Here is a 17005-nt window from a genome sequence, read left to right as displayed (position 1 = left end):
TGACTTGATGGTAAACTTTTTTTGTATATATTATATATTATTTTTGTATATCATTCATTATTCACCACAGGAGAGAAACAGACAACATGAGACTTTTATAAAATCTTACCACAGTATTTCCAGTTTACAGTGAGGATCTTGCAGTAGATCAGAAAGCTGCTTGACTCCAGAATCTCCTACTTTATTATATGACAGACTCAGTTCTCTCAGGTGTGAGGGGTTTGATCTCAGAGCTGAAGTCAGAGCAGCACAACCTTCATCTGTAACACCACAACCCCTCAACCTGTAGAGAACAATGACACTCTTCAGTCTCTCAGTTCAGGATCTACAGCTCAGATAAGCAGAACTTCACAATCAGAGACTCAATCCACGGCACCATTAACAGGTCCAGTCTAAGGTTCAGACCCGCTTCTACAAACTGCTTGATTAGTTAGTTTCCATATCATAAAAATTGCAAGAATATTCTATAACACTTTATTTAACAGTGTCCTTGTTACATATGATACATGAACTAATAACAGTAAATTATGCATAATTACACTTAACTAACCCTCAACCAAATCCTAATCCTACCCTAACCCTATAGTAAGTACATGCAGTTGCTTAATATTACTCAGTACTTAAATATATAATTACACTGTAACAATGACACCATAAAATAAAGTGTAACCGAATATTATTTTTTTATGCAAATGTGGTGGGTCCCGGCTAGGTCTCCGCTGGCAGATATATATATAATCCTCTCCTAGGAGTGCTCTGGAAATATATTAAATATATTAAATATTACAGATAAATCAGTGACGCAGGAACACAGTTGCTCATTCTCCATGGACTCGGATTATATTTATTTTCAACTTCAATTTAACTTTGTATCTGCAATCATGAGTTGTTTTCTGTTATTTTTTTCTGCTTTGCATTTAAGCACAGGTTATATCCACATTTGGATAACATGAAGCAATATATTCTTGAAAGGTCTGTTTTCACATAAATGTATACTCACATATTTTACAAACATTAGCTTATCAAAATTTGTATGAAACCAAAAACAAACATTTTCCATTTAAATCACATTTTTGGTCTATCATCAATCATATCTGCACTTTTCTCTTTAACATCTGTCATCTTTGTTCTCTAATCCAAAAGAGTATTTTTGTAATAAATGTACATTTTATAAGTGTTCACTTTATACAACAGGATCATTCTCATTTGCAGTTTTGTCACATTTACACTATAAGAACTCACACTTCAAAAGTAAACATCTCTGCCTCATAACTTAGGCACTCAGTTCTATGAACTTACTCTGTATTATTGTAATATTAACACACGTGCGCCCTTAAACATGGTCGCAGCCGTAACTGGTCTTATGCTGTACATTCACATTAACTTTTTACCCTTTAAAGTCCCACTCCGATCATATTTTGAGCTATTTTTAAACATTCTCAGTGGTCTTTAAATGATGATTATGCCGTTTTTAGCCAAAATCACAAAACCTGTGCCGTTTTCTGGGACTTCGCTTCAGCAGAGCGGCAGTAGCTCATTAGCAATTCGCCTCTGCGTTGTGGGCGGAGCCGTTGGCACGGAGACGACCCTCCCCCTCCCAATATCTCTCCTCTTACTGTACGTTCACACCGCCGCCGACTTGAGTTCTGCGGCAAACGCCAGCAACCAATCGGAATATATAGACGTCCTTCGCGCTGGCTGATTCCGGAGAAAACATACGATGTAAACTTTCGTTCCTACCAAAACATTAGTTCCGAGAAAACAGAGGAGAAGCTGATCATCGGCGTTGCTGGGTTTCCTATCATTATCGGATTAATTGCAGTTTAACCAACACAGAGTGAAAGTTTATCATTTGCATGTGTTTTTAAGTCCTGCCAGCTTGACAGGGCATATAAGAACGAGCAGAGAGAGAGAGAGACCCGGCCGCGCGCGCGCACTCACTATTAATAATAATAAATAATAATGTGACCAAAACGGTTATACAAATGCTGTCAATATAAAAGGTTTTTTAGTGTCAATGTATTGCTTGTTTATTCTGTTTACTTTTCATGGTGTGACACTTCTCTTCTCCCATGATCGAACATAGAATGCTGCTACGTCAGAGCGGCCAAAGCGTCAACAAGCTTCCTCGTACTTTTTGACAAGCGTCCTTGACAGGGCGGCCAGAGCTTCTTTGCCGCTCAAGTCGGCGGCGGTGTGAACGTACAGTTAGCATTGCAACCCGCTACCGCACATAGGTGTTGATCCGACATCGTCTTCTCTACTCCTCAGAACCTGAGCGGGTGGGGCGGAGGGGGGTATGAGCTTGTGGCCCCGCCCAGTGGAGTTACTACGTCACAACTCCAGTCTATTTTAGCCGGCATTTTAGCGTCTGCTACTGATTCACAGCCATTTGAATGCAGAAATACTCAGAAATACAACTTTGAGCTTATTTTTCTCAAGATATGTCCTCTAACATAAGAAAAATGCCACAAGAACATGTTAACACCTAGAAAAACATGATTTTCATTGGAGTGGGTCTTTAAACACATATAGCTGTTTTCCACACACGCTGAAATAACCCACAAATGCCCCGAAGCCATAATAAATAAATAAAAAACAATCTGTGGGCATCTGCCGCCATTTTCTCAACTGCGTTCTGTCAATTTTAACTGTTTACACACTTGACATGTTTTTAGATTACGGAGCACACTTCACTGGGGATTCATATAAGCTTATAAACATCTGGAGTCACATAAAAGGTGTGTAACTGACCTGGAAATATATTAAATATTACAGAGAAATCAGTGACGCAGGAACACAGTTGCTCATTCTCCATTGACTCGGATTATGAGCTCATCTTGCTCTGCGCATCGCTAAATGTCCCCGTGTGACGCTACTCGCGATTACTGCCACCGTGTCCATTTAGGAAACATGTCATTGTGTGCTTTTTCCGTACCCTCTCATTAATATTAAATTATATAAATCAGAATAAAATAAAATACTATTGCAATAGAAGGAAAGGAAACAAAAAGTAATAATCTCAACAAAACTTATTTTGTGAGTGTCACACGAATACCCCAAAATCATCAACATATCTGTGTATGAACACGGTTGTCACATCTTTACATCATCCAGTCATGTTTAATCTATCATTAATATTGTAAAATGATGTCAGACACATTGGAAAACATCTAATGAAAATAAAATCAACATTTCCATTAGTAATTTCACAGTAGATTTTTTTTTTGTATGGCAATCATTATTTACCATTAAAATAGAGGACTATGTTGGGACATTTTATACAATCTTACCACAGTTTCTCCAGTTTACAGTGAGGATCCTGCAGTAGATCAGAAAGCTGCTTGACTCCAGAATCTCCTACTTTATTATATGACAGATCCAGTTTTCTCAGGTGTGAGGGGTTTGATCTCAAAACTGAAGTCAGAGCAGCACAACCTTCATCTGTAACACCACAACCCCTCAACCTGTAGAGAACAATGACACTCTTCAGTCTCTCAGTTCAGGATCTACAGCTCAGATAAGCAGAACTTCACAATCAGAGACTTAATCCACGGCACCATTAACAGGTCCAGTCTGAGGTTCAGACCCGCTTCTACAAACTGCTTGATTAGTTTCCATATCATAAAAATTACAAGAATATTCGATAACACTTTATTTAACAGTGTCCTTGTTACATATGTTACATGAACTTACCATAGTAATAACAGTAAATTATGCATAATTACACGTAACTAACCCTCAACCAAATCCTAATCCTACCCTTACCCTATAGTAAGTACATGTAGTTGCTTAATATTACTCAGTACTTAAATATATAATTACACTGTAACAATGACACCTTAAAATGAAGTGTAACCGAATATTCATTTTTTTTTATGCAAGTACCCCAAAATCATCAACATACTGTATCTGTGTATGAACACGGCTGTCACATCTTTACATCATCCAGTCATGTTTAATCTATCAATAATATTGTAAAATGATGTCAGACACATTGGAAAGAATCTAACGAAAATAAAAATCAACATTTCCATTAGTAATTTGACAGTAGATTTTTTTTTTTTTTGTATGGCAATCATTATTTACCATTAAAATAGAGGACTATGTTCACAAATTTCATCTGTAACACCACATTCCCTCAACCTGTAGAGAACAATGACACTCTTCAGTCTCTCAGTTCAGGAAACACTGATATAAATGATAAGATATATATGAATTTCTCCTCAACAGATTTGTGTATGAAAGCAGTTGTCACCTCTTCACATCATCCAATCATGCTTATAACTATTGTTGTGGAGAATATGCAATTGTCCTGTTACAAGTAGGCCTTTTGGTAAACTAGTTAACCTGTAAATAATAAAACTATATTTAATTGAATCTAAGAAGCTCGTCTGCCAAAGGTCTTTGATTTCTAAAATACTGAACTGAACAGATCATGAAGAAGTCTTCTGACCTATAGATTGTGAGAATGAAAATTCAGATGCTTATGATTTAGGACAGATTTGACGTACTTTACCTAACCTGAGAATAATCAAAATAAGGTTAAAGGTGTCTAGAAATACACACCATAAAACACTACCAAAAGTAAAATGACCTCAGAAGCTTTGGAAAGAATCTAATAAAGATTAAACATCCTTTTCAGTGACTTGATGGTAAACTTTTTTGGTATATTTCTTTTTTGTATTTCATTCATTATTCACCACAGGAGAGAAACACACAACATTGAGAGTATTAAATCATGTTTGATTCAAATTCAGAGTACTTATTTACTCTTATGAAGCCTGGTTGATTTAGTTTAGGTCTAGTCGTAGTTAAGGATAGCTCTACATTGGTTCATGATTAGTTCATATCTTCGCTAATCATGAGTTCATGTTGAAATAACTATTAATTCAGGTATTAGTATTTGATTATTCATGTGCTGTTATAAGTACACCAAAGATATATATATATATATGTGAATTTCTCATTTTACAGTATTGTTTTGGTACGAAAGCACATGCTAAACTCATAAATATGGACAAATAAAGAAGTGTGAAGTCCATGATTGTGCCTGATGAAGACCTGAGGGTCGAAAAGTTGCTTGAATAAATTATTTTGGAGCAGTAATTTTCAGTGTGCGGACTTCACACTTCTTTATTTGTCTATATCATGCAGTTGTCCTGCACCTGCGCCCAATCTGGGTGTTTGGGATGTGCACACCATTTTTGTATTTTTAAACTCATAAATATGATCATGTTTTATCAGTGTAATGATTGTTGTCAGAGTGACTTACAGAACTGATCTGGACTCTTTAACCACAGGCATCAGCTTCTGAAGAACTTCATCTGCTGTATTTTGTGCTCCAATAAACTTTCTTAGATTAAAAACATCCATCTTCTGCTCTGATGTCAGCAACACATAAACCAGAGCTGACCACTGTGAAGAGGAGAGTTTGGTTCCTCTTATTTTTCCAGATTTCAGATAATCTTGGATCTCCTGCATCAGAGAATCATCACCCAGTTCATTCAGACAGTGGAACAGATTGATGGATCTCTCTGGAGAGCGATTCTCCCTGATCTTCTGTTTGATGTTCTGAACGGTTTCCTCTTTGTTGTACGAGCATCTTCCAGTCTGTGTCAGTAGTTCTCGTAAGAGAGTCTGATTGGACTTCAGTGAGAGACCCAGAAGGAAACGCAGGAAAAGGTCCAGATGTCCATTCTTACTCTGTAAAGCCTCATCCACAGCTCTCTGATGCAGCTCAGATAATGAAGGATATTTCTTCTGGTTTAAGATTTTAGAAAATAACCTTTGTATGGTTGTGTGAAACACATTTCTGTTCTCATTTGTAAAGTGAATGTGTGCATATAGAGCTGCTAGATGTTCCTGGATGCTCAGATGAACAAAGCAGAAGACTTTCCCCTGATACAAGCCCAACTCCTCTCTGAAGATCTGAGTGCACAATCCTGAGTAAACTGATGCTTCTGTCACATCAATGCCACACTCTCTCAGGTCTTCCTCATAGAAGATCAGGTTGCCTTTCACAAGCTGCTGGAAAGCCAGTTTCCCCAGTTTGAGAATCATGTCTTCATCTTTCACTCTCTTCTTATAGTCCTTCTCATGTTTGATGTTGGTCTGAATGATCAGGAAGTGTGTGTACATCTGAGTGAGAGTCTTGGGAATCTGTCCTCTCTCTGCTTTACTCAACATCTCCTCTAGAACAGTGGCTGAGATCCAGCAGAACACTGGGATGTGGCACATGATGTGGAGGCTCCTCGAGGACTTCAGGTGTGTGATGATTGTATTGGCCAGACTCTGATCACTGATTCTCTTCCTGAAGTATTCCTCCTTCTGTGGCTCATTGAAGCCTCGTACCTCTGTCACTCGATGGACACACTCAGAGGGGACGAGATCCGCTGCTGCTGGTCTGGAGGTGATCCAGATGAGAGACGAGGGAAGCAGATTCCCCTCAATGAGGTTCATCAGCAGCTCGTCCATTGAGGCTGATTCAGATATATCACACAGTTTCGCTTTGCTCTTAAAGTTCAGAGACAGACGACACTCATCCAGACCATCAAAGATGAACAACACTTTATATTCATCACTGGATATTTTCAGAATCTTTTTCAATATTTCAATTTCTGTTTCAGGGAAAAAGAAATGAAGAAGATCTGAAAGACTGAGTGTTTTGTCCTTCATCAAGTTGATCTCTCTGAAAGGAAGTGGAAATATGAGCTGGATGTCCTGATTCTCTTTCCCTTCAGCCCAGTCCACAATGAACTTCTGCACAGAGACTGTTTTCCCAATGCCAGCGACTCCCTTTGTCAGCACAGTTCTGATGGGTTTGTCTTGTCCAGGTAAAGGTCTAAAGATGTCACTGCATTTGATTGGTGTGTCCTCTGTTGCTGCTCTCCTGGATTGTGTCTCGATCTGTCTCACCTCATGCTCATTATTGATCTCTCCACTTTCACTCTCTGTGATGTAGAGCTCTGTGTAGATCTCATTCAGGAGTGTTGGGTTTCCCTGCTTAGCTGTTCCTTCATACACACACTGAAACTTCTTCAGCAGATTTGATTTAAATGTGCTTTGAGCCAGTTGAGAATCACGACTGAAAGAATAAATGGTTAGATTACAACATAAATGAAAGAAGTAAAAGTGATAGTAAAATATCTTTATGACAGAAATGTTGTACCTCAGATTAGATGACATGTGTCTTCCCCTAAATGTTCCTCGAGTGTCCATAGACTGTTCACTAGTTGTGGACAAACACGGACAGAACAGAGACAACACAACAGAGTCAAGAAAACAGAGACAAGAATTCATATAGTATTCATATAGATCCAGATAGAGGGTGCCAATGAACTCCTCAATGCTCCTGTTAACACTTTAACATATCACTGTATTTTAGCACAAGTATATTCTGAATATTAGTATAAAAAAATGTTTTAATAAGATAGACGATGATCAGAAACATGTAAGTTGAGTGTTTAAGTTGTAAGGGGGAATTAGTAAAATGGTCAGAAATGGCCCTGTCTGTATTTAATGTTTTAATCATTTAATTGAAGTGTTCGTCTGTTGTCTGTGTGAAGAAACAAGAGATCGTTCTGACACTGATAACAGCAGCAACACACACTCAGCATGAGTTCAAAAACACCACATTCCAGCACCAGAATGAAATTACCACAAACTAATTAAATTAACACTCTTGCTAGTCAACTGGAGATGTTTCGTGTGTATTAGGTACATCCGTGCTGCGAGATGTTTCAAAAAGTGGTGGGGACAATATCGACCCGGGAAAAGAGTGGTGGGCACATGTCCCACACGTCCAACTCACAAATTACGCTTATGTTTGTTGCATTATATGCCAAACGGTGACAGTTTAAAAATTGGGACTCTGAAGCAGAAACTGTCATGTGTATTTTTCCAAAGTTTGCATGTCTGTAACTCAAGAAGTTTTAAAGATATCCTTTTAGATTTCAGTTCTTAGCAAAATTTTCTTTTGATATCTTTTTTGATATTTTTCAGGGCCTATGTGGTTCAGTTCAATAAATGTATCTTGTTTTCCTCTATTAAAATAAATGGATAGAACAAACCTGTCTGAGAGCCAAAAATTAGTCTTTCCAAAGTCTGCATGCATGTAACTCGGGAAGATCTATCTATCAATGAAATGTTGTACCTCAGATCAGTCGATGTGTGTTTTCCCTCAAATCTCATTGGCTCTATCATAGACGCGTCACTCTTCATGGACACACAGCTGGGCTCCGGAGAGACTGATCTGTCACCCTCACATTGACTTTAATACAACAACAGAATAGAAATAATAGAGTTATTCTCTACCAGAACCAATATGGTTGATTTTACATAAATTCCACATGAGAACGTTGTCTTTCAACTCTTTCCCTGCCAGCCTTTTCTGTTTAAAGTTACCAGCCACCGCCAGCGTTTTTGACCATTTTCACATTTTCATGGTCCCCAGAATATTTTTTGTATGAATATCTGAATATGCAATAAGAAGAAAGAACAGACCCTCTCCCTTTAAACAAACAAAAAAAAGTCTTATTCTAGCTTCACACTTTTTTATCAACACCTAAGTAACATTAGACAGTTTTGATTCATATGCTGTTTAATGTTGATGATCGTGTTATTTTACATAAGCATATGATTACATATGAGATCGCTCGTTTTCGTCGCCTGTGCTTTGATCAGGAGATTTAATACTCTTTCAGGAGATGTGTAATAGCGCCCCCTACCGTATAACAGTGAAAACACGGAAAGACGGAAAATTCCATCAGTGGAGGGTAAAGAGTTAAAGATATAATATAATAATGCTATAATGCAAAACTCACCTTTACATGGTGTTCAACATAAATGTGTGTCGGCAGTGTGTGTACACACAGAGGAGGACTTACCATTAGGCAAAGGTAAGGACTGCTTTGAGCCCCCAAAAGTCAAGGGCCCCCTAAAAAATGCTTTTTATATACAAGATGCATAATAATACTGTTATAACCTGTTGAAATGAGAGTACCGTGACTGCACTGGGGTGAAAACTATGATATGACATGTCTAAGCCACACCACACCGCTCGGACAGTTCCATGTGTCATAGCCTACTGTTGCTATTTCAGGGTATAAAACAAGAATAAAAGCCATAATAATGTACATGAAAATGTATAAAGATTGGACACAGCTGTGCATAAGCAAGCATCATAACAGAGAAAGAATCCTCAAGGATTATCCAGGTAAATGTGTGCAGTTGTATACGGCCCCATTCCTATATTTGACCTAAATCTGCCCCTGTGTACACAACCACCCTATAATAGTAAAAATCCATCCACTCCTCTTTTTTGAATCTCCATAAATCATAATCTGTGTCTCAGAAAAGGCCATTTGCAGATGCTACTTTTTGTGACATCATGAAATGCCAAGGCCCCGCCCACTAATGCTGATAGACCCCGCCCTCAGTGAGCTGAACACAGTCCACTATTTTCTACGTGCTGGAGCAGCTGTAGTGATGAGAGAAATGTCCCAGTTCCCTACTAAGAAAGCCAGGTGTGATGTTGTTGGATGTAAGAGTGAGCATCGGACTCTTCATTTACTCCCGGCAACTGAGCCACTGAAGACACAGTGGATTAATTTTGATTATGATGGGAATCTGCCGCTCAAGTTACCTAAAATCATTAATGTCAAAACCTGTCTGAGAGCCAAAAAATAGTCTTTCCAAAGTCTGCATGTAACTCGAGAAGATCTATCTATCTATGAAATGTTGTACCTCAGATCAGTTGATGTGTGTTTTCCCTCAAATCTCATTGGCTCTATCATAGACGCGTCACTCTTCATGGACACACAGCTGGACTCCGGTGAGATTGATTTCTCCCTGTGGTTTAGACTTCAATAGAATAGAAACAAAAGAACAGAGACAAGAATTTGTAATTATATTACAGGACATGTAGAGAAACCTCATATAGAGAATCAATCCATCCATCTTTTAACATTGCTTTTTGATCTGTTGTTGTGTTTGTGTTTCCCAATAAGTGATGTAGTTGTGTTTAGTTTGGTTGAGTTTGTCAGTATTGTTCTGGTCCAGATTATCAGTGTTTTGTGTGTCAGTAGATGTTAGTGAAACATCAGGACTGAAGCTCTGGATCAGCTGTGAGAGGAGACCTGATCCTGTGCTCGACTCCTGCTATTGCAGAGCTTTATAATAGTGTGAGTCACTGAGTTATAGATGCTTACACAATATCATCACCTATTTCTGTATTTTGATAATAAGTGGATATTTGCCAAATTATGCCATACATGCATTATTTGTGTGTGTCTGTGATCTCTCTGTCTGTCTAAACAAAAATGTTGTACCTCAGATCAGTTGATGTGTGTTTTCCCTCAAATCTCATTGGCACTATCATAGGCGCGTCACTCTTCATGGACACACAGCTGGACTCCGGAGAGACTGATCTGTCACCCTTAAACTGACTTTAACAGAACAGAGACAAGAATCAACTTTGCTGATTTGACATGAAAATAAATCCCACATGAGAAGGTTGTCTATTAAGACAGTGTGTTGAAGAGTGATGAGACAGTCCAAGGATAATGTCATATATCATCTAGCTGTCTACTGTATCTGTGTGTCTCTGGACAGTGTTTAAAGACCCTGAGTGGCTCCAACTACTGTATATCCCGGCACCAGAATATGATAGAGACAACAGATCACTATACCAACCCTGGCAAACACACACAACACCCTGTTATGTGCAGAAAATGAGTCTTCTATAACATTAAGATCATATGAAGATTGAAGTACCTGAATCCTGGAGAAGAATCTCCATGTCTGAATGTGTGTGTGTCGTCCATTATTCATTCAGTCTTCATGGAGCTTCAGTCAGATCTGTAGCGTTTGCTCCAGTATTTCATCTGTGTGTGTTTAAAACAGAAATATCTCGGCTGAACAGACTGGGAAGTTTGTAACACTAGAGTTTAATGTTCTTCCACTGAAGCCTGAAATATTGTACAAATGGGACAGTTTATTGTAAGCCCATATTTAATACATCTGTGAAACTAATACAGTATACACAGGTCCAAGTATTTTAAAATAAAATGTTTCCTATTGATTTTTATGTAAACCAATAAATGTATTTTTTGGTATTAAATGTTCAATAAAAATGTCATTACATTAAGGGAGATTGTAACAACAGCACTCTTTGTAATTGACATTCATTTACACAGAAAACTATATCAAAGTTTAAGAAACACAGCACAAAAAAAGTTAAAACAAACACTACAGATGTTAAAGAGAAAAGCTTGGTTTTTAGTAATGAAAACGAAAATTAGACCTACATAAAACGTGTAAAAGTGTATTCTAACATATAGAGTCTAGGCTATATGTCTATGTCCAATAATTGATAAGTTAAAAAAACTGCATATTAAGAATTTCATGTGTAATGTAGGCTACTTTAATATTTCATGGTTACTTACGTTAGTGAGGAAGTAAGTTCATTTTCATGCGCCACACCGGAACACTTGCTCTGAATATAAAGATATTAAACACCTCGAGGCTCGAGTTTTCCATCAACAGCACGTTAAATCAAACTTATACAAACATCACTTGATACTTGGATGATCCGTTGTTCTTATTTAAAGATTCTTAAAGCCGGGTGTAAAATGGCGCTTGTAAATAAAACACACTGCAATGTACTTTCACTTTCACTCAGCCCCTTTTGCCCCTTATTGTGTAAATGTATTGTGCCCCTCTCTGATAAATGTAAATTATTATTATTATAAATATTATAATAAATATCAATACACTTATACACCATTGCTACTAACAATAATAATACAAAAAAATATGCTATTTAAAAATAAAATTGGCGGAGGTGACGTCATAGGCGGAGTTTCCTTTGCAGCGGATCTACAGCAGTTCGCCGCGAGTCTTCAAACTACAGGAGCAACAGGTAACATTAAGCTAATATGGAAAAGTTACATTTATCCTACTGTAGAGGGTAGGACATTAGGACCCAGTAGACGCCACCTCCGAGCGCTTCTTTTTTTATTTTTTTATTTTTTTATTTTATTATACTTGCAAACAATACAGAGATGACAAACATGGTATACAAATTTGTATCAGAATTACAAAAATGTCAATACAAAATATAATAATATGTACAATGTCATCTGAACATACATAATAGCAGTGCATAACCAAGACAAATAAAAATAAAGAAAAATGAAGAAGAAAAAAGGAATCATGAGGGTAAGACATCTTATATATCATTTAGTGTACACAAATTAAAGTCATTACAATTTGAAATAGTTTTAATTGCTTTCTTATTTACTGAGGATGAAATAATGTTAAGGTACATTTTAAATTCTTTCAAAAAAAAATTGGTTTGTTTTTGGTGAATTTACATTTATGAATGTAAAATTTGCCAATAAAATAAAATAAATGAATAACAAAACAAGCTTTTATTTTATTGGGGTCAGACTCAAAGTATCCAAAAATAATGTCTTTAAAGGTTACTGATATATCTTGCTGGATATTATCTTTAATAAATATTTCAAGATTTTTCCATAGTTGTTCAGTATAGAAACATGACCAAAATAAATGATAAACAGTTTCTGTGTGAACTTGGCAAAATGAACATCTTGTGTCAATATTACTTTTATATTTAATCATACAATATTTAACAGGGTAGAATTTATTTATTATTTTAAAGGACACTTCTTTTACTTTATTAGTTAGAAAATATGTCTGTTGTAAGGACCAAATCTTTTTCCACTTTAAATTTTTAAATAAATTACCCCAGTAAGAGATTGCAGGAGAAACAGAAATGATATTTTCAAGGAAAAGGGATCTAACTTTATTATTTCTATCTTCTTTTCCTGAATTTTTACCTATTGGAGTTTCAGTTGGCTCAGGAAAATTAGTAATTATAGCAGGAGAGTGAAGGCAGTTTTTTAAGAGAGTATAGATTCCTGCTGGTATTGCTCCCATAACTATAGCAAACTCTTTGGGGTCACTGGCATATTGTATTCAGAAAGAAATTCAGTGTAAGTCATTAAAAAGCCTTGGTTGTTAAATAGCTGACGTACTAAAAGTAAGCCGTTATTAAACCATTTATCAAAAAATAAAGATCTATTTTTGTATAAAATATTTTGATTATTCCAAATAAAGAATTTATCGGGGGTGAAATTGTGTTTATATATTAAAGCCCATGCCAAAAGTACTTGTTGGTGGGAATTTGAAAGTTTGATGGGAATTGTAGATATGTTGTAATTGCACATTAATAAAAATCTTAAACCCCCAATATGTGAAAAAGCTTGTTGTGGGAAGATATTCCAGATTCCAGTCTTGATTTTTCAAATACCGATGAAGCCAATTTATTTTAAAAGTATCATTTAAAGAGCCAAAATCAATCACATTTAAACCACCTTTGTTATAATTGCTTAGAATAACTGATTTCTTCATAGTGGTTTTTATTTTTCCAGACAAAATCTGTCAGATCTCGATCAATCAATTTACATGTGGACTCATCAACATGGAGAGATTGAGCCGCATAAGAGAGATGTTGTCACATGCCTGTCCTTTCTTGTGTTGCACATGGGTGTTTTGTTATTTTGGGCCATGTGCTCTTGTCATTGTCTGATCCCTCCCACTTGTTATCTGATTATTGTTTGAGTTCTCCCACCTGTTCCCCTTGATTAGTTTCCCTTTATTAGTTCCCACTTGTTTGCAGTCTGTGTCGATCGTTGTCTTTGTTTTCCCCTGGTGATGTAGCCGAGTTATTCCTGCCTTGTTTTATTGTAGTTTGGTTTTTGTTTATTGTTTATTAAAATTTCCTTTACCGCACTTGAATCTTCGTTTCACTTTCTGACCAACCGTGACAGAACGATCGACCATGAAGAGGATTCAGCGGAAGGATTCACTCCAGCCTCCTATTTCCTGCCCTCATTTTGAACGCATCGAGAGATTTTGTGTGTTGAGTTCCCTTCGTCAGAAGGGGACTGACATCCGAGAGTTTTCATTGAGGTTCTGCGCTGCTGCAGAGGGACTGGGGCTTGGGGTTATGGCTATGAAGGATTTGTTTAATTACGCCCTTGATGAACCCATCGACTTTATGGTCATGAGAGCCCTGAGACATCTGACGTTTGAGGAATTAGTTAATTCCTTGGAGCGTCACTGTAAACCCCCTGCTAAGAAGGTTCCAGTGCCGGTGATCCCAGTTCCGGTGGTCCCAGTTCCGGTGGTACCGAGTCCGGTGGTTCCAGTTCCGGGGGTCCCAGTTTCGATGGTCCCGGATTCGGTGGTCTCGAGTCCGGTGGTCCGGAGGCGGAGGAGGAAGAGGAAGCACGTCACGTCTGTCCAGCCTGAGCCGGAGCCGGAGCCAGTGTCTGTTCCTGAGCCGGAGCCAGAGCCAGTGTCTGTTCCTGAGCCGGAGCCAGAGCCAGTGTCTGTTCCTGAGCCGGAGCCAGAGCCAGTGTCTGTTCCTGAGCCGGAGCCAGAGCCAGTGTCTGTTCCTGAGCCGGAGCCAGAGCCAGTGTCTGTTCCTGAGCCGGAGCCAGAGCCAGTGTCTGTTCCTGAGCCGGAGCCAGAGCCAGTGTCTGTTCCTGAGCCGGAGCCAGAGCCAGTGTCTGTTCCTGAGCCGGAGCCAGAGCCAGTGTCTGTTCCTGAGCCGGAGCCGGAGCTAGTGTCTGTTCCTGAGCCGGAGCCAGTGTCTGTTCCTGAGCCGGAGCCAGTGTTTGTTCCTGAGCCGGAGCCAGAGCCAGTGTCTGTTCCTGAGCCGGAGCCAGAGCCAGTGTCTGTTCCTGAGCCGGAGCCAGAGCCAGTGTCTGTTCCTGAGCCGGAGCCAGTGTCTGTTCCTGAGCCGGAGCCAGTGTTTGTTCCTGAGCCGGAGCCAGTGTCTGTTCCAGTTCCTGAGCCGGTGGTGTCTGTTCCAGTTCCTGAGCCAGTGGTGTTTGCGCCTGTTCCTGAGCCGTTGGTGTCTGTTCCTGTTCCTGGGCCGGTGGTGTCTGTTCCTGGGCCGGTGGTGTCTGTTCCAGTGCCTGAGCCGGTGGTGCCAGTTCCAGAGCCGGAGCCGGTGGTGCCAGTTCCAGAGCCGGAGCCGTTGGTGCCAGTTCCAGAGCCGGAGCCGTTGGTGCCAGTTCCAGAGCCGGAGCCGTTGGTGCCAGTTCCAGTGCCTAAACCGTTGGTGCCAGTTCCAGTGCCGGAGCCGTTGGTGCCAGTTCCAGTGCCTGAGCCGTTGGTGCCAGTTCCAGTGCCTGAGCCGTTGGTGCCAGTTCCAGTGCCTGAGCCGTTGGTGCCAGTTCCAGAGCCGGAGCCGTTGGTGCCAGTTCCAGTGCCTGAACCGTTGGTGCCTGTTCCTGAGCCGGAGCCGTTGGTGCCAGTTCCAGTGCCTGAGCCGTTGGTGCCAGTTCCAGTGCCTGAGCCGTTGGTGCCAGTTCCAGTGCCTGAGCCGTTGGTGCCAGTTCCAGTGCCTGAGCCGTTGGTGCCAGTTACACCGCCCGAGGGGTCGTCGCAGCCCTTGCAGCCCGAGGGGTCGTCGCCGCTCTGGCCGCCCGAGGGGTCGTCGCCGCTCTGGCCGCCCGAGGGGTCGTCGCCGCTCTGGCCGCCCGAGGGGTCGTCGCCGCTCTGGCCGCCCGAGGGGTCGTCGCCGCCCTGGCCGCCCAGGCCGCCCGAGGGGTCGTCTCCGCCCTGGCCGCCCGAGGGGTCGTCGCAGCCCTTGCAGCCCGAGGGGTCGTCTCCGCCCAGGCCGCCCGAGGGGTCGTCGCCGCCCAGGCCGCCCGAGGGGTCGTCGCCGCCCAGGCCGCCCGAGGGGTCGTCGCCGCCCAGGCCGCCCGAGGGGTCGTCGCCGCCCTGGCCGCCCGAGGGGTCGTCTCCGCCCAGGCCGCCCGAGGGGTCGTCTCCGCCCTTGCAGCCCGAGGGGTCGTCTCCGCCCAGGCCGCCCGAGGGGTCGTCTCCGCCCAGGCCGCCCGAGGGGTCGTCTCCGCCCAGGCCGCCCGAGGGGTCGTCTCCGCCAAGACCGCCCGAGGGGTTGTCTCCGCCCTGGCTGCCCGAGGGGTCGTCTCCTCTGTCCAGGCCACCCGATGATCTGTCGTCTCCACCCTGGTCGGCCGTTGGACTGTCGTCTCCGCCCTGGCCGCCCGTTGGACTGTCTTTGCCCTGGTCTGCCCCTCCCTTCCCGCCCTGGTCTGTCCCTCCCGTCCCGCCCTGGTCTGTCCCTCCCGTCCCGCCCTGGTCTGTCCTTCCCGTCCCCCACCCTGGTCTGATGGAGCGTCTGGTAGCCGCTCCGTAGGGAGGGGGTAATGTCACATGCCTGTCCTTTCTTGTGTTGCACATGGGTGTTTTGTTATTTTGGGCCATGTGCTCTTGTCATTGTCTGATCCCTCCCACTTGTTATCTGATTATTGTTTGAGTTCTCCCACCTGTTCCCCTTGATTAGTTTCCCTTTATTAGTTCCCACTTGTTTGCAGTCTGTGTCGATCGTTGTCTTTGTTTTCCCCTGGTGATGTAGCCGAGTTATTCCTGCCTTGTTTTATTGTAGTTTGGTTTTTGTTTATTGTTTATTAAAATTTCCTTTACCGCACTTGAATCTTCGTTTCACTTTCTGACCAACCGTGACAGATGTGAAAGTCCCTCGGCCTTAGTGAGCAAAACTCTTCCTTTAATAGATAGATCCCTTTGAAGCAGCAATTCAGTTTTCTCTTTGTTTTAGCAATAATCAGATTAAAGTTTGTTGCACATCTATTTTTATCTTTAGATATTTCAATGCCGAGATATTTTACAGTGCTTTTAACAGCTATGCCACATATTGAAGAAACATTACAATTTTTAAATGGGCAATAATTCACATTTATCATTATTCAGACTTAGACCAGAAGCTCTAGAGAATGACTGAAGGATATTTAAGGCTACGGGGATTTGAGGGGAGTCTTCTAAAAACATCTGTGTCATCAGCTAATTGACTTATGATTCATTTTTTAGTTCCTACAGTGATGCCTTTTAGGTTGCTCCTTGTAATATGCAAATTAAGAAATTG

At 40.9% G+C, this 17005-nt stretch overlaps 2 protein-coding genes across 2 annotated transcripts in view; both read right to left on the bottom strand.

The window, feature by feature from the left end:
- The window catches only part of LOC308697126 (uncharacterized protein), an 874503-nt gene that overhangs the window by 443628 nt on the left and 413870 nt on the right, over positions 1–17005 (bottom strand). The window contains exon 12 of the mRNA XM_081376239.1: positions 110–283. Within this exon, the coding sequence (XP_081232365.1) occupies positions 110–283 (174 nt within the window). The remainder of the gene's footprint in view (positions 1–109; positions 284–17005) is intronic.
- LOC308697135 (protein NLRC3-like) lies at positions 3159–11671 on the bottom strand. Its single transcript, XM_081376254.1, has 8 exons — positions 11448–11671; positions 10777–10886; positions 10332–10448; positions 9748–9864; positions 8156–8272; positions 7172–7231; positions 5276–7087; positions 3159–3467 (listed from the first exon to the last, which is right to left on the bottom strand). Exons 2-8 carry the CDS (start codon positions 10824–10826, stop codon positions 3290–3292), a joined length of 2451 nt encoding a protein of 816 aa, XP_081232380.1. The 5' UTR covers positions 10827–10886; positions 11448–11671; the 3' UTR covers positions 3159–3289.

Source organism: Scardinius erythrophthalmus, assembly GCF_964197995.2.
Source record: "Scardinius erythrophthalmus genome assembly, chromosome: 10".
Classification (NCBI taxonomy): domain Eukaryota; kingdom Metazoa; phylum Chordata; class Actinopteri; order Cypriniformes; family Leuciscidae; genus Scardinius; species Scardinius erythrophthalmus.
This window is presented reverse-complemented; position numbering and strand designations above follow the sequence as displayed.